At 41.8% G+C, this 24,658-nt stretch overlaps 1 protein-coding gene across 6 annotated transcripts in view; it reads right to left on the bottom strand.

The window, feature by feature from the left end:
- Nucleotides 1–3,412: 3,412 nt before the first annotated feature.
- The window catches only part of Hmgn3 (high mobility group nucleosomal binding domain 3), a 39,902-nt gene continuing 18,656 nt past the window's right edge, over nucleotides 3,413–24,658 (bottom strand). For 2 of the 6 annotated variants that reach the window (XM_037207804.1, XM_037207806.1), the window contains exons 2-7: nucleotides 14,587–14,637; nucleotides 8,610–8,639; nucleotides 5,731–5,781; nucleotides 4,463–4,576; nucleotides 4,252–4,338; nucleotides 3,413–3,898 (exon numbers count right to left, since the gene is read on the bottom strand). In XM_037207804.1, coding sequence (XP_037063699.1) covers nucleotides 3,860–3,898; nucleotides 4,252–4,338; nucleotides 4,463–4,576; nucleotides 5,731–5,781; nucleotides 8,610–8,639; nucleotides 14,587–14,637 — 372 coding nt within the window. In that variant the 3' untranslated portion in view covers nucleotides 3,413–3,859. Of the gene's footprint in view, nucleotides 3,899–4,238; nucleotides 4,339–4,462; nucleotides 4,577–5,730; nucleotides 5,782–8,609; nucleotides 8,640–14,586; nucleotides 14,638–24,658 lie in introns of all 6 variants that reach the window. The other 4 variants (XM_037207805.1, XM_028853666.2, XM_028853667.2 and 1 more) reach the window with 4 other exon arrangements.

The raw sequence follows: 24,658 nt of genomic DNA on the forward strand, positions 1-24,658 counted from the left end.
CCCCTTTCTCCCCAAGTTGCTTTGGGCATGGCCTTTCATCACAGCAAAAGAAACCCTAACTAGGCACTGACCATCCTTTCACAGCCCTATGGCCATTAGTATGTGCTAAGAAATGTCTATTCAAATCATCTTCCCACTTTTTAAAGTGGGTTTTTTATGTGCCTTGGAATCTAAGATTATTATGTATCTTGGAACCCAGACCCATATGAGATTGATAATTTGAAATGTTTTTCTCCCATTCTGTGGGTTGTATTCATTGTCCTAAAAGTTTTAAATTTAGATGTCATCCATTTCTTTTATTTGATTTCTTGTGCTTTTGGTTTCATAGCCAAGAAATCTTGCCCATTTAAAGGTCAGAAAATGTGATGTATAAAGATCATTTTTAAACTTCCTCCTCTCCCACGAGATGCATTATACAGCTCAAAGTGAGCCAGGCCCTCCATTTAGTGCTGGAAAACTGGGCTTATTTTTTATTAGAAGATAGGACATGATTTAAAGAATTCATAAATTATCTCCCAAATTAATAATTTATATGCCGTGTTTATTACAGGACATTAAATAAATTCAGCCTATTATCTTAATCACTATAATTATTATGAGATTTAAAAGTCAGTGTTCTAAATAAACTAACAGAAAATAACAGAAGTTTGGAATTCATGCGTAAGAGAAAAACATTCAAAGACATTATCATTTGAGTAGCTTAGCCGAGATGGCTTCCCTATCCCTGTCCAGCTAACAAACTAAAGAAGAGCATTTCCACCTGCAGACAGGAGAGCAAAGTCTTGCAAAACTTGGAAAAAATAAATCATTTTATAGACGTATTATTTATGTTAATACACTAAGAGTGTTTATCTATTGTTAGGCCCTGATATATAAGTTGCCTCATCACAGAACAAGTAATTGGTAATTTCAGGGCTCTGTGCCTCTAAAGCCTGCTCTCACGCCATTAAAATCCGCTGGGCAACATCGAGGGAGAATTCCAAGTGTGCACTCATGATGGTATACATAATGCAATTCTACGTGTGTAGTCATGATTGTACATAATGCAACTCACCTACACAGGGCACTGACTCAGTCATTCAAGATTCACAAAGTTATTTCAAGCAGATTAACACACAAGCATCCCAGAGAAGGGGAACTCTTTTTTTTTTTTTTTTTTTTTTTTTTGGTTTTTCGAGACAGGGTTTCTCTGTGTAGCTTTGCGCCTTTCCTGGAACTTGCTTGGTAGTCCAGGCTGGCCTCGAACTCACAGAGATCCGCCTGCCTCTGCCTCCCGAGTGCTGGGATTAAAGGCGTGCACCACCACCGCCCGGCTGGGGAACTCTTTTTTAAAGTGTATCAACTAGCCTAAGGGGTAGTAGTGGGCAACAAGGGGCCATCCCTATACCTGGCATGTGGCCTCAGGCAGTGTGTCCTTATTGTGGCACAGTGTACATGAGTCTTCGGGTGCTAGGGAACCCCTCTGTGGCTCTGAGGTTCATCTGGTAGCTGTTAGCTCCATAGTATTCACAGAAGTTGTGAATGAGGGGTGATCATACCCACACACTTAGACACATACCATCGATGATTTTTATGAGTGATGACTTAGAATAGAGCAACGTCTTAACAGAAAGAGACAAAACCAGAATTTTCAGAAGTGATTTAAGTGGATATTAAACATCAGGAAGACAAAATTAAAACACTGGAGGATAATTTTCGTTGACTAGATTGGACAAAGTGAGATGCTGGCAGAGCTGAGAGTGAGACCATTCATGTACCATTGGCAAGAGTGGAAATTAGTGTCACTCTCTGGCAACAGTCACAGATGTCAAATGTATATTGTCTTTGATTCAGACATTCTGTGTCTAGGGTATTATTGCATACAAGCATGCTTACAGCCATAGAACAGAGCCGGAGAGATCTATCCTCACTTATGCTTTACTAGCTAAAGAAATTGAAACCTAGTAAGATTCCCTCTTTTAAACACAACATATACACATTACAAATGCACAGTGATTGGGCCTCTGAGACAGAAATGAGGGAAGAGTAACACACATCCACTTCTCTGTGTATTACTATAACGCCTATTATTTTAAAAATCATCTGTATCACCCTATAATTCTTAAAAAGTAAATTTATGGGCATTCTGGTCCAGTCCTGAACTGGACTCTAGCCAGCAAAGTGCTTCAGCTGTGCATTAACAGAATGTTGAACACATTTTTTGTAAAGTACCCGTGGGGTCGCAGCCAGTTTTCCCCTGAGGGCAATGCCGCTTTCAGTACAACCCAAACTCCTGGATTCAGGCACATTTCAGAGTAGGAAGTCAAGGAATACTAGATTCGAGATTATTTATAACAGAATGTGGTTGGTACTTGTCATCAACTAATGATAGATTTCGGACAATGACATAAGTCGAAGTGCTTAGCCTAACGTGCATGTGGGAGGAGGGGCCTTGTTTTGTGGACATGTAAGGTCTCTTTCCACAAGTCCCTGAGCGATGTAGCCACTATTTTCCATCTTACAAAACGTTTCCATCTAAGCAGAATCCTGAGCATTCAGCTTCCTGGGGGCGGGGCTCACATTTGGGAACCATAAACAATAAGTTGTATTTAGAATAGCTCCTTTGTCCCTGACACTGCTGGGCCCTTCCACGGACAGAAAGACATTATTTACAAATCAGCAAGTCAAGCCTGGATTCTCCCGTTCCATTGTGTCATGTACTCCCATTTCCTCACCTACAAAGGAACTCTAATAACATGCTGGCCAGTGTTCCCCTCGGGCTGACAAGGCTGCAGGGTGGCTGTATGGGGCCAAGAGCATTCACTGGCCTGAGGTCCTCACAAATGGGAGAGCACTCCTATACAAATCTGACGTGGTGCTATTCTGAAAGTGGGAGACATTAAAAGATGAGCCCAGATTTATTTTCTCCTCTCTCTCTCTCTCTCTCTCTCTCTCTCTCTCTCTCTCTCTCTCTCTCTCTCTTTCTTTCAAGACAAGGTTTCACTATGTAGCTCTGACTGGCCTGGGACTAGCTATGTAGATTGGCCTCAGACTCAGAGATCAACGTGTTTCTCCCTCCCAAGTGCTACCCTACCTACCCAGTTTATTTTTATTTATCTTTTTTTCTAGTTATGGTTTAGCAGAAATCTATCTTATTTTTAGGGACTTTATAAACATCATTATTATATTAAACTTTATCATACATGACAACCATTACCGGCCATGCCTGTTACAAAGTGAGGTACATGTCATTCCTCTACCCTAGCAGTCATACATGTTTAATTAAAACAATAATGTAGAAAGTCCAAAAAATTATGAGACAGTCTGACTTCTTAGTAATAACATCATGGTATCAACTGTGGAAATTCTTTACAACATCTCCATTAACCAAATGGATCACTTCCTAAATTTAGTAAAGACACAAACAGGTAGGTATTTTGCAGACAAGAAAACCTTTTTATTTTAAACCACAAATAGTCAGCAGGTATCCACAACTATCCATATTTCATTAAAATCACATAAAACCTAGGCACAAAAGCACCACTGATTATTGCTCTAGAAAAACTGCATGAAAAATTCAAATATGCACAGTAAAAACACCACAGTATGCACAGGACTAAATTTTTAAAGCCAGGGCATGGAATGCTGAATCCATTTTACACACAGCTTCCGATATTAAATTGGTTATTTATTTTACTTGAAGATGATGGAAATTTTCAAAAAACACCACCATAAGAGGATAAAATGTCCATCTTTATATATATTTTATGCCAACTAATAGAGTCCTAAAAAATTAGCATTTACAAAACACTTGGTAAAAATAGCTTTTAAAAGTTGTCCCAAGAGGTCCGTGAAATCAAGCCCCGTTTTCCACAACAATTCATTCTCCCTCGGTATCTATAGATTCAGTTCTCTGTGCCTGTGAATAAAGGAGAAAGGGAGAAAGAAAGAAAATAACACACAGTTACCACTAAAATAAGTAAAATCAGAGGAGAGTCCACCCACCAAGAAACACACTTCTGAGCATTCGGCCCGTTGTTTTCCTTCCAGATCTACTTCGAAGCGCACTTCAACTCTGGGTGGAAAACAGACAAGGCAGGAATGCATGGGCGCCAGCCCTTGGCGGCGGCGTTGATTGCTTTCTGCTATTGAAACAACCACAGAAGCCTTACCTGCGGGGCTCCAGTGCGCATAATAAAGAAAACAGCAAGCTACTACCTGATTCTAGTCACTGCAAGCAAGCAGAGTGTCTACTGTACCCTTAACTCTCACTGTTTCAATCTGCCCCTTTACTGACAGTGTGCTGGGTGGGGGACTTCTGCAGGCTGACACATTAACAGTGGAACGAGAGATGTGGATCTGCAATAACATTACAGGCAATAAAGAGAGACATCGTGAATGTGCTTATCCAGAGCTGAAGAAGGGTCGAGCAATTTCTTTTAAGGCACTGGTTCGGTCAGCGGGAGGTGGTCGTGGAAAGTACCTCTTCAGCCTTAGTGTCACCATTTGCAGATGGTGCTGTACCTTCCGTTCCAGCTTCCTGCTTTTCCTCCTTCTTCCCCTTGGCACCTCTGCTAATCTTTGCTCCGGGTTCCTTCTGGCGGAATCGAAGCACAGGGAAACAGAACACATTAGGTGCAGAGCGATGTTAGAAGCTCCCGCTGGAACCCAGCCAGACACAATGACGGTGGCCTTGGGGGAAAGTAGGGATCCAACTCGGCTGTTTCACCTGAACTACACTGTACCTCCATAAAACTGTACTAGGCTGGCGGCGAACCCACCGGCTCTTCTGTTCCGTGGGAAAATGGTGGCCGGCCCGGGTATCGCTCCTGGGACAGTTCCACTATGAGTGGTTTTGCTGTGGAGGGGACAGCCACAGGAAAGGGGAAACGTCTGGGGGAAAGCCACCTACCAGGGGCTGTGGCTTTTCCCGTGGCTCCCCAATGTGACCAGTCATGTGAAGCCACATGGAGCCACACAACTAGAAAGGCACTGAAAATAAAGGCCCAGGCGAAGAACTGTGGCTAATTCTATGACTGAGCCACAGTGCGGAGCCCTGCTGTGGAAATCTGCATTCACTACCACACACCATTTCAGACAGTGTGGGTGCTTTCTGAGGGGGTGCAGCAAGGAGAGCCACGGTGGCTAAGTTCATCGGCATTAACGTACCTCACTTTTCCTCACCTGCCAAACAGGATACTCATTATCTGCTTCAGTGGAGTAGACTGAGCTGAAGGCGACTAAGGAGAGCACCCAGAACGGGGCTCACACAGTGCCAGGCTAGTGTTCACTGCTTGCTAGAGTAAATGATCATATTTTTATTGCGAGTCACGGAAATGAGCACCGACTAGTAGTTCTATAGTAGTTCTATGAGGCGGTGCTCCCCTCTCTGACCTCTGCAGAGGGGTCCAGGGCCAGGACTAACTCCACCAGACCACCATGTGACGGAGTGCGTGCGGGTTCTGAGCCGGCTGGCAGGCCCCTCCTCACACAGGCTGCTCAGAGCCACTTGCTGCCTGCCCTTCCTGCACCTCACTGGCCAAATGGAAAACACATTTCTGCTAGTGCATAAAACGGCGCTTCGTGTCCTTAAGGAAAGCCCATAAGGTGGGGACGACTTGCTGGTCTGTACATTTTAGCCTGACTCATTCAACAGGATTTCTCCTCAGATGATTTTTTTTTTTAGGCATGGAATTATAATTTATTCATTGTTCAGAAAGCTAAGGGAGGGAAGAGGGGAAAGCCTCTTACCTTAGCAGATGTTTTTCTTGGTTTAGGCTCGGGTTTTGGCGGAACAGGCTTCTGCAGAAATAATTTAAATTAAACAAATACTGAAACTGACGCCATGAGCACCAAAAAGAAGACAATCATTGGTTCTGACTGTGGCTCTGTGCATTTCAAACGGGTCCTTTCGGTACCAGGCACCATCTTCATCGTGGGTTTGCAAGTGATGGGCCGATAAGAAGGAGAAGCTAACTCATTAGGCTCTGGTCCAGCAGAGCTCTTGGGGACAGGGTTAAGTTTCTCTTTCTGCTATCTCTGTACTCTCTTTTTTTCACAATACCACCGCAAGAGGAGAGACTCCAACCCTTGGCTAAATGGCTTGATGAATTCACTCTCAGCAGCCTTCCCAACAGACTAGAAATTACAGGACATCAAAGGCAAAGTCCACTGTCCATCGGTCATCGAGGCTGAGGCCTGTGAAGTTCTTCAAAGCTACATCCAGCTTCCTCCCCCTGACACAGATTTCAGGTTCTGTAGCCAAGCCTCTTCCTGTTTTATCCTCTCTGATGTCAGCTTAAGGTAAGATGCTAACACCAAGACACTGGGTTCCTTTGTCTCTGGAGCTTTGTAGTAAGCATTTAACTACGGTGACCTGTCTGGCTATTAAAAGTTAAGATTTTTTTCCTGTGGGTATTTTAGGTCAAATATTTCTCTAATAAAGGTTTAAAATGCGTACATCTCTCCAAGCACTAAAAGAATGTTTTAAAAATAGAAAACACTGTCCAGGGTGTCCCCTGTGAAGAAAAATGTGTGTTTCCCTCTAGTATCTGTAAAAGATCTGGAGTTCATATTGAACATGGCCTTTATATATAAAATTTAATTGGAGACATTTCATTTTCCAAAAGACCAGCTGTTAGAAAAAAAAAAAAAAAAAAAACCAAAAAACCAAAAGCTAAACATGGTGACCCACTATGGTAACCCCAGCACTCAGGACACTGAGGCAGGAGATGGTGGACAGTCTGAGGCCAGTCTCAGCTACAGAGTAAGACACAGCCTCAAAAATCCAAAAGGGAGGGCCAGTGAGACGGCTCAGTGGCTAAATGAGCTTGCTACCAAACCTGATAACCCATGTTCGAACCCTGGGGCAGACAGGCTGAGAAGAGAGAACTGACTCCTGCAAGTTATCCTCTGACCCGCAACACACAGGTAAATAAATGTAATAACAGTATTTTTTCTTAAAAGGAGAAGGAAAAAGAAATGACCTTGAAATCAAATTTTAAAAAAAAGAGTGGAACTTAAAAAGTAAGAATTTTTATTAGTGTTCTTATCCCTCTAAATCTTCAGTCTACTTCCCAAACACAGCTTTCATGGCTCCTAAGTCTTAACTTTCAAAATCTGTTATTGTAAGTTTTGACAGATTAGTATATATGTCTTCTTGATTTTCAGCAAATTGTTTCCACTTTTATCATTTTCTGTGAGAAAGACCTTTTATCTTGGTTCAGCATTCAGTGTTTTGATAGTACTAAGAAACTAAGATTTTGCGTGTGTGCGTGCGTGCGTGCGTGCGTGTGTGTGTGTGTGTGTGTGTGTGTGTGTGTGTGTGTGTGTGTGGCGGGGGTGTTGTCCTATGCCTGCTGGAGCACACGGTCCATGTCAGTGTGTTCCTCAATCACTCTCCACCTTATGTTTTGAGTCAGGGTCTCTCACTGAACTGGAGTTCACTGATGGGCCAGACAGGCTGGAAAGCCTGCTTCAGGGATCCTCTTCCCTCTGCTTTCCAGTGCTGGGATGTACAGGTATGCACTGCCGCACATGGCTCCTTATGTGGGTGCTGGGAATCCCAACACAGGTGCTCATGCTTGCACGGCAAACACCTTATCCAGTGAGCGAGCCATCTCCCCAGTCCTCAGAGGAGGTTTATAGCATGGGACTCTGCTGACTTCAGATGAGGACATGATCTCAGGGAAAGGGGCTTCTTACAGTGCTGCTTCAGGAAAAGCCTTCTTTTGACTTTCGGTTTTCTTTTGACTTTCAAGGGTTATTCCCTTAACTGGCCTGAGATTTGCAACAGCTCTTCAGTCTTTCTGGTGAATAATAATGCTGTCTGTGAACTCATAAGTGGTGTTAACATCCACTTCCACATAAGTTCCAGCCGTGCCTGTGACATTCAGTGTGGGGATGGTCTGCTATCAATGAAGCTTTCCCCATTTTTCAGAAGGTAGCTCAGACTATAGGAATTTGGGGCAAAATCCTCTACCAGAGTCAGGCTGGTCTGTTTGTTGGTAGAATGAGGAAGAATGGACAAGCAGACTACCAGGGAAGAGCACAAGAGTCAGAGAGAAGCATGGCCAGGCTGGCTAGGAGCTGGAGCACAGGCTCAGTATCACTTATCCATCCTAGCTCTATACATCCTCTCCTGGGCATGGCCTGCTGAAGGGGACTCCAAGAGACAAAGTAAAAATGCCGGTCTTTCAAAGATGTCCCAGGACGAGCATACAGCTAAAGCCTATGAATTACTTTAGGAACATTGTGATCCAGGAATATAATGCTCAAAAGTATGGGTTGTGGGCAGAGAATCTACATTCTGGACCCATTTCAATATTAACAGCTGTAGAATTTGGAGACCAAGATTTACCTAATGTACTTGTTTGTCTCGGGATTTAGCAGTTCCAATTTGTGTGGGCTTTGTATACTTGATAATGGACCTGGCCACTGTTTTTTACTGACACAGATAATCAGCTGAACTGCCTGGCAACATAGGTCAGGTTTTGCTAGAAACTGAAACCCCAAGTACTTTACAAAAGGAAAATAAACTCAAGGAATATGCCAGCTAATCATCCTTTTGCTTCAGACAAAGGGAGTACTCATTCCTGAGAAGCTGTATTGAGGGGCCCCAAGGTACTTACCGCTGACAATCTGGCTGACCGTCTTGTGGGCTACAAAAGAACGGGAAAATTTTTTTTGGCAATTACAAACATCCAGGCTGGTTTTAAAAATCCATTCTTGGTATATTCTACTTTGCTGAAAGAATAAAATGTATGCCACCCATTAGCCTCTATGGGTTAGCATAATGAAATATGCCAAGTCTATGGGGTGCTCCAGAGAAAGCGTTGCTACAAGATACAGGCTTACCTTCCATCAAGTGACTTCTCTCAGTCAAGAGTGCTGGGAGAAGGGGAAAGAGAGGAATCCTGGCTCCACTCTAAGCCACAAACGCTTCTTTTGTGATAAACCTGACATCAGAACACTGAGGGGACCGTAAGAAATGGTCTCTTTAAAATAGAATCAAAATCTTTAAGCTAGTAAGAACTTAAGTACTTACACAGAAACCAACATAGGACTTTCCCATCTCTGCTACACTGGGAAAAAAAACAATGACTGCAAATCTTACTCAGGCAAGAAAAATTGCTGTGGGATGGTCTGTATGTCAAATTGCTCTGATTGGTCAATAAATAAAGCACTGATTGGCCAGTGGCCAGGCAGGAAGTGTAGGCGGGTCTAACAGAGAGGAGAATTGGAACAGGAAGGCAGAGAGTCACTGCCAGCCGCCACCATGACAAGCAGCATGTGAAGATGCCGGTAAGCTATGAGCCACGTGGCAAGGTATAGATTTATAGAAATGGATTAATTTAAGATATATGAACAGTTAGCAAGAAGCCTGCCATGGCCATACAGTTTGTAAGCAATATAAGTCTCTGTGTTTACTTGGTTGGGTCTGAGCGGCTGTGGGACTGGCGGGTGACAGAGATTTGTCCTGACTGTGGGCCAGGCAGGAAAACTCTAGCTACAAAAAATATTTTTTTTTTAAACACAGAACAGAGCCAACACAATCATCTACCAAATACAGATTTCACTAATCTCTTAATTCCAAAAGTTTAGAAAATTGATTAAATAGATATTGATTGAATTTAGTTTATTTTTTCAGTTAATAGCCAATGACACCCTAAAGAAAACACAAAACAACACAAGCATCCAGCACACAAAATTGACACTCTTTACTACCTAGGAGAACCGACTTCTCCCGGGTAAAGGGATTTAACTTTATAAAACTAAAATTGGCTTACACTGCAGCTTTTACTCCATCCTTCCTGCTCATTTTACTTTCTTTTTCTATTTCCAGTAGAACAGTGGCTACCACCTCACACATCCAGAATATTTGCTGAATAAATGAATTCAAGCTTTCCCCTGACTCACACTGGTTTATGAGACTGACTCATTGTGATGGTTTAAATGCTTCCAAATAATTTTTCTTAAGTGGGTCAGCAGAAATGGTCAGTGGGAACTCGTGTCATGATGGAGAAGAATTGTAGAAATTCGTGAATTCTCGCTGAAGTCAGTCTAGGTCAGTGGGTCAGGTCATCCTGGAAGAAATCGTTCTTGACATCACCACATCTAAAAACTTTCTTGCTGGAAGTCACAAGCAGAGCTAAACTCATCTTTCTTTCAACCACAGCAGGAAATGAGGGGCCAGGGCCTCCATGAATAGTTTTAACCCTGGGGTCTCACCAAGGAACGATCAGAGCTGGACTTAAGTCCAGCTAACAGGATATACACAGAATGGGAAGCCGGTTAAGTTGCTGACTGGGACACAGTTACTACCCAGCATAGGTCATAACTGTCAGCACACAGCCTGAGGCACAACCTAGTCAGTAAAGAAGGATACAAGAGGGGTTCTCCACTGGAAACACCAAGAGGCCTACCAGGATTCTCTTCGGTGCACTTGTGACATCACACCCACAAGTCCCTAGGAGTCAGAATCCAAATCCTGCCACGCCTTCCTCAGGATGGTCAACTACACTGAGTATTGCTGAAGAAAAGACAGCATTCCCATTTAAGCTGTACAAAACATGTATATGCTTCCACACAGTTTCTGAATGTGGAAGAACAGAAGGGCATCCCCAGGTTACTGTACAGCTCAGCTTGGAAGCTTCTCTGTGGTCTCAACACATATTCCCACCATTAAACAAGTCCACCAGGCAAAACAACCTTCTCCATTGGGAAGAGTGGCAGCCTCCTTACTCAAGGGAAGCAAATGAGCCTTATCCAAATCCCTTCCTGCTTGGCTGTCAACCTACAAGCATCCTGTTGGCTTTTCTTCACCAGCTACTTCATTCATCTCCTGTCTGTGTCTCCTACCCCCAAAGCACCATCTTTTTCTATTTCAGTATTGTCGATGCCTAACAGGGACCCCAGGAAGTGTTAAGGGAATGGAAGAAGCAAGCACCAGAAAGCCATATACAATTCACTTATGGAAAGGAGCCAAACGTATTAGCCATTATACATAACTGTCCATTCCCCAACCAGTTACTACTGGCAAAATCTTACTAAGGAAAGGTAACAGTCATGTGAAGGATTTCCCAAATGCAAAACCCTCCCTCTCCATGCCAACATTTGAACACCCAGAATAGGCTTTCTGGAGGGATGGTCTCATCAGCGCTTCCTCTACAAGGCGGGCCTCCTGCTGACTGATCCACAGACTTAATTTAGGTTCAGACTAAGTGTTCCAAAAGAAAGGCTTGGGAAATTGATACTACATCAGTCTCCACAGGCTATCTAACCCAGCCAGACTCTAAAAAGTAGATGTTTTACCATAAAATAATTTTATGACTTCCTACCTAAAATTTACCAGCTCTCTGTGTCATAAAAAAAGACGTTTTATAACTTCCTTTCCAGTAATCACCATAAGGGATTTTTTTTTTCACTGCAGTGAAGGCTGAGATGAACCTTTCACTCAGTCAGCAGTACCGCTTACGCATGCAAGTGTGGATGCCTTCCTGGAAAGTTCCATCAGCTTCCACAGCCTTAACATCTATAAATGATTGGACTAAATTTATTGGATACGAAACAGACTAGACTGCTATTTATTCCTCTTTAAAACATTTAAAGCATTTGAAATATTCATTTAAGGCTCAGCTTTACTTGGTAGAACTGGGTAGGGGAGCTGTTAAGGAATTTCTCTTCATTTGTTGATTAAGTGAGAAATCATAGGAAAAAGTAAGTCGCTCTCAGACAGGGAAGGAAGAGTTTTAGGACACCAAATCACTGTGGTTTATAGATGCTGGAGACATCAGACTTATCCAGTAAGCCTAACTGATTGACTGATCACCTCCATCTGAAAGATATGGGGTCTATTTCAACATCCTGCCTGCAAATGCAGCACACACATCTACAGAGAGAGAGAGGAAAGAGAGAGAGAGGAAAGAGAGAGAGAGAGAGAGAGAGAGAGAGAGAGAGAGAGAGAGAGAGAGAGAGAGAGATATCCAAGTAGAATCATCATCACTGGACTTTGCTGATTATTACTTATTTTTATAAGATGCCCCTTTGCTTCTGAGCTTCAGCATGATCTTTTAAAGCAAGACTTAAAAGTCAAATTGCTTTTGATTCTCAAAAACAAACGAGAAGTTCAATATAAGCGGCCTTCTTTTCAAAACTGGGAGAAAGAAAAAGACCGAAGGACAGCCTTGGCTGGGCGATGGAGAAGGTGAAGAGCAGGAACTGGGTCACTCAACTGAAGCACCGTACAAAAGGTGGGTGGTGAATAAGGATGGGGATCAGGGCCTCAGGTGTTTTTCCTGATTCTGCTAATTATAAGTTGTGACATTTGGAGAAAAAGTGTATTATTTCTCTAAGAACTCTTCTCCTTGAGATAAAATAGGGATCACTGCATCCGCCTGTCTGCTATCAGAACAGCACTGCTCTGATAGTTGCTATTTCTTCTCCTGGCTCTCTCTCTCTCTCTCTCTCTCTCTCTCTCTCTCTCTATATATATATATATATATATATATATATATATATATATATATATATATATATATGTAAATTTATAGCAAATGTCCTATTACTTTACTCTCTCTGCCTCACTAAAATGGAGGCTTTAGGAAGGAAGACAAAGTTTTGCTTGTTTTTCACTGTGGGACCCACAGGGCCTGGCACAGTGCCGGGAGAACTTATAGGTGCTCATATATTTTTGATAAGGAATGCATGTGGGGCAGGGGTGTGGTGGTAAAGCTGAGCAGGTATATACAAGGTGCTGGGTCCCATCTTCACCACTGCAAGGAGAGGGAGGGGGTGGGGTGAGGAATGCTTCTTAGGGTTATTGAACAGCTCAGATGCAAGAATGGGAAAGAAAAGGCTTTGCAAATGGCAGAGAGTAATGATCATGACACACTGTTAGGTCATTTACTGTCCAGCCTCCTGAAGCTCGGGTCCCTGTACAATGTCCTCCAAATACCACAGCCACAGTGGGGAATCTTCAAAAGGAGAGCCCCCTTTGTACCCAGTATCTGTTCATCCTGGGTGACATACGAAATGACATCACTGGAAAATTCAGTTTGAACTGAATTTCAATTCCCTTTGGGGGGGGGGGACAGGACCCATACTTCTGGCAGTCTTTAGCATTAGTCAACACTCAAGCTAACCAATGACCTTTTACTTTCAAGAGACTGTGCTGATGTCCTGAAGACACATGATGAGTTTTAATCTGGCTTTGGCTTGAATGACAGGTTTAAAAAAAAAAAAAGCATTGTCTATAAAATACTTCAGTTAGGAATATATATATATATTATAAAGTAGAAAATAACAAACCAGAAAAGCATAAAGCATGAAAATCCTTGGGCTAACATAAAACTCAGGCTTATCTTTTATGTGTATCCCAGCCAGGAGGAGTTGCTTCTGCCTAGAGGGACTAGGAAGGATTTCTGCAATCAAGTGTTTCCCCTCTGAGCAATGGTTGTAAGGCTTTCTGATTGATCAAGTTAAATGTTAACCCACAAAGAGAAACCCAAATGCTTTTTGTGTGTGTGGTACCTAAATTCAAAAACATCGAGGTTACACTTCACCAACTGTTATAAAAATCACATTTTTGTCATTCTCTAAGTGTTTATCTTTTTTTTGTTGTTGTTGTTGTTAACTCTAGCATGTGTGTGGTGACTTGGTTTCTGATTTTATGATTATCTCCAACAGCTCATTGCTGGTACATGGATGATAAGGGCAGGCGTTTTTGTTTTTACATTATGTCTTTACAGCTTCTGTTAAAGACTTTTCTCCTTGGCAGAATGAATTTCCATGTACAAAGCTTATGTGGGGGTTTGGATATCACGGCGAATTCCTCTGAATTATTAACCATAATATGAATCACCCCATCAAAGGCTCTGTAACTGGATATTGTTTTTGCTCTCTTGTGACCCCTTTTAGTTTATAAGTTCAAGTGTAAGAGCTGAAGTTCCCCATACACTGGAAAGCTCTATCCAAAAGGGAATACCTGTCATCACAGACACATCTCACTTCTGACTTTTTAAGACATCTGCTTCAGTATCTCCATCAACGGTCAGACATAAGCATGTCTTCCAAGTTCTTAACCCCTTTCCAGATTTCTGTATCTTTGACTAATTAGTTATCTGAATAACTTAAGAAGTTTCCTAATTTCTAAAAAAAAAGCTTTAATATTTTGATATATTATAAATCTTTGCATAGTTGTGTCTTTAGAGATGAATCCTCTTAGGTAAATAATCCGAATCAAAAAAAGGAATTCATAATTCACTCATTGGAGCAGAAAATTTATGAAATCAACAACCTTTCATTTTCTTGTTATGAAAAGTCGGCACTGTTTTCCTTGATGAATTTGCCTATCATCTTACTCTCTGCCCAGAAGGAATGCTCAATACCCACTTTGATAGACAGCAGGACCAACAGGCAGAAACACAAACAACATGGGAAATACCTCATCAACGTACTCAATGAAATATGCCTGAGCCAAACGGAACTACATGTAATCTTTGGCTTTCAGCCTCAGCAGACTTGTTTGCAATGGTGTTCCTTCACATGCAGACAACGTGACACATTTTAGTAGTAAGACCTATACAGGTATGCCAAAGAGACGCTTACCTCCTGTTTAGTGAGTTTGGTTCCATCTTTGCCCTCTGTGTTCTCTGGAGACTAGAAAAAAAAAAAAAAACATTGCAGTGAACTATATTTAAATTTGAAATAAAAATAATGATTAAAATGTGCATGAGTAATATGTCTCCTAGCACCAGATACAACCATATATTATTTTCAGGGAAAAATGCATTTATTAAGTATATATTTTAAGAGTGTGTATAGTGTGTGTGTGTGTGTACTCATCTTTGTGTGCATATATGGAAGCCAGATGTCAACAGTGGGTGTCTTCCTCTATTGCTTTCCACATTATTTTATTCATTCATTCATTCATTCATTCATTCATTCATTCATTTTTGGAGATAGTGTTTCTCTGTGTAGCTTTGCACCTTTCCTGGAACTCACTCTGTAGCCCAGGCTGGCCTCAAACTCACAGAGATCCGCCTGCCTCTGCCTCCCAAGTGCTGGGATTAAAGGCGTGCGCCACCACTGCCCCACTTCCACATTATTTTTTGAGACAGGGTCCCTCACTGACCTCAGAGCAAATTGGTTGGCCAGGATGAGTACCCAGCAAGCTTCTGGAATTGTGTATCTCTGCCCTCAGAGCAGGGAACATATAAATGCAGCAGTGCTTGGCTTTTATGTAGGTGCTGGTGATCCAAATTCAAGTCTTCATACTTTCATGGCAAACACTATATCCACTTACCCAGCCCCAAGGTATATATTTTGCACACACACACACACACACACACACACACACACACACACACGAACGCACATGAACTCTGGTCCTCTAGAAGAATAGCAAGTGCTTGTAACCATGGAGCCACCCCCCCCCCCCGACACACACATCCTATGGGGAATGCGGAGAGAACTGCTATGCACCCTTCTTTGCAATGTACGCGCACCTTAAGCACGTATCACTTGTCTTGACGAATCTGCAATCAGTGGTGGGAAGTACCTGGAATCCGCCATCTGGTCTACCTCCTTGTTCAAGTTACTCTGCTGCTTTAGATAGGGAGACAGTAGGGTGAAGGTGCCATGAGGGGCTGGGTGGGAGGAAATGAGGGGTGGAAATTAAGTGGGGAGTTGACAGAGGGCAATATAAAGGGAAAGTTGGAGGAAGATAAGTAACATCAAGGATGTTTTTAAAAAGTTACAGGGAAACATTATTTTATGTGTACTTAAAAAATGCACCTATTTTAAATGTGTTTGTATACACACGCTCACACATTTAAGTGACATCACTTGAGGCAATTATACTTCAATCAAGAGCCACAGATTATTGAACAAAAGTCCCAGTTCTAGGCATGAGAAAACTACTTTTGAATTATTAGGAGAGTCCAAGAGACTCCCAAAACAATCTAGGCTATTGCCAATGCCCTTGATTACATTCAAGAACGTGAAGGCAAGATCTTACTGCTAAAGATATAACATAGCTCAGGCACAGGACTGGAAGGAATCCTTCTGGAACTGACCTGGAAGCCTCCTCCCTGAGGGATGGCTCTTACAGTTTCTGGTGGTGCTAAGTAAGCTGCCAAGGGAGAAAAAACAAATACAGTCCTACCCAACTATGACACCGAGGAACCACAACATGGCAATGGCCAGCTTGGCAAGATACCCGTAAAGGTGTGCTAGTGGCAGACATACATATCTTGGTAGCAACCAACAGCTGCCTAATTGGACTTAAGCTAGTTCAACAGGAGGGAAATCATGCTGGGTACTGGAAACCTAGCTAACGGCCCATGGTTAGCAAAGTTATGGACTGTATAGGAGAACCTACTACCACTTTCATAAATCAGTATTACTTCTAACTGTATTCTAAATACTTATTCTTTACCTAGGTTAAGTGTTGTTCTCAACCCTCATCAAAGCAGAGGTTTTTGCAGCAGATGGAGACCATTATAAAAAGCCACAACTAGTCAAAATGCAGAGAATGACTGACTATGGTGATATTTTATTTGTACTGAAATGTAATTTTAATTTTATGTTAATAAAGTTGCCCTGGGGTCAGAGCTATTAGAGCCATAGCAAGAGCGTGGTGGTTAGAAGAGCTAGGTAGATTTCTGTGTGTTCAGGGATACAGCCAGTATTGGAGACATACGCCTTTAAGACCTGGAGGGCGGTACTTACAGGCAGTGATGAGGCAGTCATGTGGTTGGGTTTACAACCAATGAGAAGGCAGAACAGAAAGACTATTTAAACACAGACAAACAGGAAGTAGCTCTCTCTCGGGGAAGTTAGGAGCACTGCAGGAGGTAAGATTTTATCTCTGAGCTCTGACCTCTCGGCTTTCTCTTTTACATTGGCTCTGTGTTTCTTATTGGATTGGTTACATCTACAACTGACTGTAGGGTGCCCGGCTCAATCGATAACAGCTACAGCCTCTACACCTAAACCTCAGGGAAGACTGTGGAGGAGAAGGCAAGAAGACTGTAAAAGCCTGAGAACCAGGATATTGGTTACACAACAGTGCGTCTCTACAGGACAAGGAAGCTGCACCCATGAGATCTCAACAATACAGTGGCCTAAGGAAGGCCACACAATGACAACCCTAGTCAACATGTCAACAGTGATGGAGGAGATCACACCAGGCCCTGCACACCCCTAGATGGAGAGCTACAGGCAATTAATGACTGCCAAGGGTTGTCGATTCATTCTTCCCAGGATGGAACTCCTTGGTAGGTTATCAAATACCTAAATACATTACACATATGAGCAACACTAACTGGACTTAACAGGACGTGTGTGTGTGTGTGTGTGTACTGAGGTCATAAATTTGAGAGGGGATAGGGAGGACACAGGAGAAGCTGGAGGGGGGAGGAAGGGATAGAAATTATGTAAATACAGTACTTATATAAGAAATTATCAAAGAAAATAATAATAATAAAGACAGGCAGGGTGCTGCACAAAGCCCCGGCCAACCACAGAAGCACAGTCTCATCTTATATTTGCTTCACTTTGACTTCTAGACCCTTCCTTGATATGTTTTGACAAATGTATGTTATTTTCCATCCTCAGTCCCAGCATCTTTACTACGCTCCCACCCTCCACTTGACAGTCAGGTGTCCTGGTGCTGCCGGAGTTTGATCATTTCCTGAGGCGGCACCGCACACTCCTGAGACAGTTCAAACCTGGGCACCCACATCAGTCGCTCCCAACTGCCTTTAATTCCAGCACCAGGGGATCTGAAGCCCTTTTCTGGCCTCTGTGGGCATCGACATCCATGGTCGCAAAAACCACAAAGAGACGTGCACACAGGGAGACATAGATAAAAAGAATATAAATCTTCAAGAACAAAAAGGCTCATGAGAAAATTGAACAAATGTATTTTACAACTATGTAAAGCTCAAAGGTAAAAACTACGACACCAATAGGCAGCCAAGATGCCTGGAGTACCATCAGAAAACGCACAATTAGGGTGAGTGAGAGGGCTCAGTGGTTGAAAAACACTTGTCATTCAAACCCAATGACCTGACTGAGATCCCCAGAACCTAGAGTGAAAGGAGAGCCAAGTCCTGAAAGTCACCCTCCCCTCTTCATGCAAGCATCATGGCACACACACCGATGTGCACATGTGCACATGCATGCACACACATGCATACTTGCCTACACACGCGAATAATAAATGAAATAAAAATTAAAAAAAAAACACCTCACAAAAATAGCAAACTGACATTTATCACCATGTTCGGCTTAGCACAATAAAACAGTTATATACATGCCTCGTCTGATAAAAAGAGAACAAAACAAACAAGACCATAAAATTGCCACTTGTGGGGGGGGGGGCTGGTAAAACTGTAAATTAATATTAGCTTCTCAAAGAACAACCTGGAAAAAGCTCAGAGAGATAACAAGGTGATGACCCAGTAATTCTTTGTTTAAAAAAAAAAAATAAAACGTTGTGTTTCTATTATACCTAATAAGGCATAGTTGGAAATAATATGCGTGTTCAATAACTAACTGAGAGCTCTTTAAACTATGTAACTGGGGCTAGGGAGATGACTTGGTGGTTAAGAGCACTTGCTGCTAATCCAAGGGACCCAAGTTCAGTCTCTAGCACCCATGGTGGGTAGCTCAGAACCACCTGTGACTCCTGTTCCAGGGGATCCAGTGCCCTCTGCTGGCCTCCACAGGCATATGCACACATGTGAATACATATGCATTCAAGACATTTAAATAAATAATAAAATAAATCTCAAAAATAAGCTATAACTATTAATACAGTCAGATTAAAATGGGAATAAAATAAAAGAATAAAGATCTATATAAATTAATGATAAATTTCTTAAAAATTAGGTAATAAAATAGTGAGTAAAATGAGGGAACTGCATAGTAGTCTTGGGAAAAACCAAACATTTCAAGGCAAAGGTCACAGGGAATTCTCTGTCCCCTGATCTATGTTACATGTGGTTTACCAGTTCCCATTTTCTGGCGGCTCCCTTGCCTCCAAGGTTGGAGGCCTTTTCTTACAATTGACTGATTGTTCTCTCCTCCAAACAGAACCTCCCCTGTCCTGGAGGGAAACATAACGTTCTCTTTTGTGTCCTCTACTCTTGCACAGGAAGGCCAGCTTCACAGGCCTTGGGTTGTATCTGTTAACTGAGTTCTAGATAGCAACATCTCAGCAAGTCTGAGCACAGACGACAAATTCTACAGGGCTCACTGGTTTTCCTGACTCCCCAGGTGACAAACTCAACGCTTCCACCCATCCATATTTTCTGATTGTCAGGCCACTTAGCAGCTATCAACCAGGGATGCCTCTACTTATAACTTATAAATAGCTAAAAAAGCATTATGCAGGTATTATATAAATGTATACTACATATAAACATATCCTGGTTAGTTTTTCAACTTGTCACAGGTAAGAGTTTTTTTAAAAAGAGGAAACCTCAGTTGAGAAACTGCTCCCACCAGACTGTCCCATGTGCAAGCCTGTGGAGTATTTTCTCGATTAATGTGATTAATGATTGATGTGGGAAGGCCCATCACACTTCGGGCAGTGCCAACCTGGGGCAACTGGTCCTGAGTTGTATAAGAAAGCAGGTTGAGCAAGCCCTGTGGAGGACGTCAGAAAGCAGCCTTCTTCCATGGTTTCTACCTTCAGTTCCTGCCTTCAGGTTCCCACCCTGGCCCTGACTTCTCTCAGTGGTGAGGCAATCTTAGAATTGTAAGGTGAAATAAACCCTTTCCTCCCCAACTTACTTTTGGTCATGATGTTTATCACAGCAGCAGAAACTCTGACCAATGGGTATATATGAAAATATCAATATTATATAAACTCAATGTTAATAACATTACTTTTAATGTTATATGTTATAGATTAGTAGCAGGCAATATTATCAAGACATCAATCTTCAAACACAGATCTAATGATGTTTATATTAGATGCAACAAAAGACACTGCATTAAAAAGGCATGAAGAATGAAAATGTTAATGCTTTCCAATGAGTAAACTGTATGATTACAGATGTGACAAAGTACAGCTCCAGACAAGGCTGGTTGCTTCGGCAGTCTCTCCACAGGGGTTTCTATTATCAACATATTTCAGATATAGTTCCAGTTAGGAGCACCTGATGTTTTCTCTGGGGTCAACATGCCTCAGTGGCCTGAATGCAAGCTGTGGGCTCAAAACTCTGCCTTGAAATCTGGCAACTCCGTCAGAGGCTCAATCTCTACACCAATGAATGATTTAACAATGACATCTAACTTAAAGGGTCACGCTTATTATTCCTTAGCCAGACTTGAGAGAAAGCAGCTCAGGAACTTGACTGCTACGAAGATGTTATACAATAGAAAGTGCAGGTGATCGTAGAGAATCTGTTGGATTCCAAAATGTAAAGGTACATCCAGTGGAGCCTTAAAGTTGCACGTTTCCTTATGTGTAGATTCTCTGCAACTGGCCACCATCCTCTTGCTTACAATGACCAGGTGTGCTGTTCCGGGAGACTATCATTACCAGATGTCTTACCGCATGCCTCAGCACTGTAAGTTGGCTGCCAGGTTAGATCAAGAAGGAGGAAGGCATACCGTGAAGGAATTGAAGCAGATTGCACCTGGTGTTTGTGTGAAATAAGGACAAAGAAAGGAGGAGACAGAGGACTAGAGGCATATTCAGGTGACTTCTAGCGGCCTGGGGTGCAAGGTGAAGAGCATTTCACGGGCTGCAAGGAATGCCAAGCAAAGAGGTTCTTGCTTCAATGCCTGGTGTACACCAGGCTTAGATAAATCTGGTACAAACCAAGAACACCCAAGAGCATGAAAACCATGGGCAAACAAAGGTCTCATGCATATCCACGAGGCTCCTTCAACTCCCAGCTGCCAAGAATTAGCAGGAAAGGTTGGAGATGTGTTGGATGGCTAGGAGGTGGGCCCAAGAGGGTCTGACATGTCAAGGCACCAATGCAAGTTGATCTTGTGTTCAGTCAGAGGTAGGAGGATTACTGAATTCCCAGTGACTGGATCAGGACACAGACTCAGCCTGAAGGCACTGGAGAAATATTTTAAGGGAGCACAGCTCATGTAAAGCAATCTTAAAAGAGCAGGTACCGTTGGGCAGGGATAAGCCAGACATTTTGCTGTATGCCTGGAGCTGAGCAGTACCACCCTCTGCAGGCTGAGCTCAGTAGGAATCCGATAGGCACCACCATGTGCCTCAGAGCTGTGCTAATCCCAGGCTCAGGCTTATACATTTGTCTCATGCCCTAAGAAGTTCTAAGGGATCTAAAGAGCAAATGTCACAGGAGGCTCTCATGTCCTACAGTGGGAGGGCTGACTTCTTACCTGAAGACAAGCTTCCTCAATAGCTGATGTGCTATGTGCCAAGATAAATTACTGTGTACTTTTGCTACTGTTAAAGCCCAGGGTTACAATTTGTCAGGACAGCACTGGTGTACTATATGGTCACATATCAGGGGTGAACCATCTCCCCGCCCCCTCGACAACACTCAGTGCTAAGGCCAACATGGGCAATCAATTTTTGTTTTTTCTCCTTCTCTGCAAAGGGTGTTAGCTTCTTGTGTGTTTTAGTAACTGCTTAGGTAAAGATAGTGCCTCTATGCTTTTGTGCCAGGCTAGCCCTGGGATCTGTTTCCAGGAACCTCTATCATTTCTCAAGAAGGAAAACAAATGGGGTATGGCTGGGGGGGGGGCATGCTTGCTTGCTCAGTCAGATTTAAAGGCTTATAAATAATAAACATCTAAATAATAAACAATTTAGATGTAGTTAACACTTACATAGACTTGCATACCACCCCCTCCAAAAAAATAAACACTGAAAAATCCAAGAATACAAAAAGCATGAAAATAAAAGATGTAAAAAATATAATGGGCTACAAACATAACAGGTTTGTTTTTCAGCACCAACAATTGAGGAATAAACAAATAAACACATACATTGCTGTGATTAATTAAAAACCAGAGCCAACCTGCATCAGGAAGGTACTAAAATACACACGAGTACACAATAAATCACCATGTAACAGTGAAAACAAACTATGGGTAGGCATGTCATCATGCATAAATCTCACAACAGTGGTGAACTAAAAAAAGGTTATCACATGATTCAAAACAAAGTTTAAAATTACGTGTAAGTGCTTAACCCATAAGAACACCAAAGAAAAACCGCAAACGCAAACCAGGTTACTTTTGGGTAAAAAGTGAGAAAAACAAATTCATTGACAAATGTTGTACTGCGTAAGATGGATGATGACCACGTTGGCTTACTATTTTTATTTAAATTAAAGATAGATACATAGATACTGTGAAAGCAAATACTCTGTATCAAACTCTCTTTGATTTGTAGAACTATAAGAAGTACTGAACCCAATAGGCAAGAGGGAAAAACAAATCTTATTTTCTTTCAATTGCAAATTTTGAAAAAGAAAAGCAGCTCACAGATTCTGAAGTAAAAAAAAAAAAAAAATCAAACCAAAAATAAATTCTAAGTGAGGATCAACAAGAGAAATGATTGCTTGTCATTGATATCCCAGAATGCAACAGAGAACAATAAAGAGATGGACAATAGGAGAGAGAGAGAGAGAGAGAGAGAGAGAGAGAGAGAGAGAGAGAGAGAGAGAGAGAGATATGTAGATACAAGTAGCTACTGGAGAAACTTGAAATCTCTCTAAGAGACAGCTCAGCAGAAAAAACGTGGTAGTGAGAAGAGAGCAAAATACATGGACACAAAGTACAGTAACACAAGAAACACTGGAGAAAAACCCAAAAGTTATCAGGGTGAAAAGGCAGGCTACCTGCAAAGAATTACTCCTCGCTAGCAATTATAAATATCAGTCAATACTGTCCACAGAGTCTAGGCACAGTGTCAACCTAGAATTCCACACCTTGTTGCCCTTCCAGAGCTGGTTCAGATTACAAACAGAGTTCACCACCACCAAAGCCTTTCTTTCAGCATGGCTCTCTTACTGAAGGGTCAAGTTCAGAAACAAGAAAAATGAATCTACATGGAAGGCAGGCTGGTAAGGAAAAAAAAAAATGAAAAGAAGTATCCTGGTAAATGTAATTATTGTGCACAGATAATACACACTATTTGTTTTATGTTTAAATGTCTTAACAGAAATCTGGGACCAGTGCCAACCTATATCACGTTACATACAGATATGTAATTTTAGATCTTCTGAGGACCACATTAACAAAACAAAAAAAAAAAAATCAAGTAGGACTATGCACGGTGTTTTCATCATCTGAACGCCATAGTAAAATTATGCCATTTCACTGTGTAGCCAATATACAAATTATTAATATGATATTGCACATTTTTTCATGAAATCCTTTAAATCTGGTGTATATTTTACACTTAATAAACCAGCTCTACCAAACACCCAATTTTCACTGCAAATACCTGATGTGTATTTAATTCTTAATAATTATACTTTTACCCAGATTATGCCAAAAACACTTAAAATTTTCCAATAATGGGATCTTTTCAGTTTTTAAGTGCAAGTTGATTAAACTTAACCCAAACTGGAAATTCGGGTCCTTTTGTTTTTCACATGTTGAGTAACCTTCTCAGGCCTGTAACCACCACACAGGACAGAGGTGGGGGTGGGGAAGAGTTGGGGGTGTCTCTGGGCAGTAACAACCTCAGGAGATGGGAATGGGGGGTGGACAAGAATTTAACCAGTTGGGGGCCTGGCTTTGATTTGGAAGATAGCAGACACCAAAATAGGTCTGACTTTCTTATAATAAGATGCAATGGGGCTGGAGAGATGGCTTAGAGGTTAAGAGCACCGAATGCCCTTCCAGAGGTCCTGAATTCGATTCCCAGCACCCACATGGTGGCTCACAACCATCTGTGATGAGATCTGGCACCCTCTTCTGTATACGTAATAAATAAATAAATCTTAAAAAAAAAGATGCAATGATTGTTATTAAAAAAAAATCTCAGTCTATGAACACCCAAATCAGGAAGATGAATGAGACAAATCTGACTGGTAAGGCAGAAGAGAAAAGAAAAAAATCAAAATCACACGATAAACAGAAAACATACCACGTGGTTAGAAAACGCTCAATTCATCACTGACCACGATGTAGTTAAGCAGAATATACCCACTTTGAAAGCTTTACAACATGTACAGATTAATACCAGGAATGGAGATATGAATGAATTGTAAAATCTTAACACATGTACTGGAAAATGTACCACAAACTCATGGTAGTAGTTACCTCTGGGGAGGTCCACAGAGCCAGAGGGACAAAGGGATTTTCAAAGGAAAATTTCTCCATATGGACTTACTTTTTAAGAAGGGGGCCTGAAGTAAATAGGCAAAATATTCTAATCTGTGAAATCTGGGCAGTGGATAAGTATGTTCTATCATTTCCGGGATTCCTCTTTTAAAATGTTTCTAAATACAAAATGCTACTCGTATTTGGAAGAAAAATGAAAACCATTTCGCTGTATTAAGTCCCATTTAACAATGCCCTGCCTCTTCCCTAACACAAATCCCCTGGTGACAGCTAGCATTTCTTTGTATTTCTTCTACATGCTGTCAGTCTGGTTCATATCCTGCTTGCTTTTCTGTTCAATATATATCGTTTCTTTACTTGTAGAAAAGGAAGGAAC

Source organism: Peromyscus leucopus, chromosome 7 (assembly GCF_004664715.2).
Source record: "Peromyscus leucopus breed LL Stock chromosome 7, UCI_PerLeu_2.1, whole genome shotgun sequence".
In the NCBI taxonomy this organism is placed as follows: domain Eukaryota; kingdom Metazoa; phylum Chordata; class Mammalia; order Rodentia; family Cricetidae; genus Peromyscus; species Peromyscus leucopus.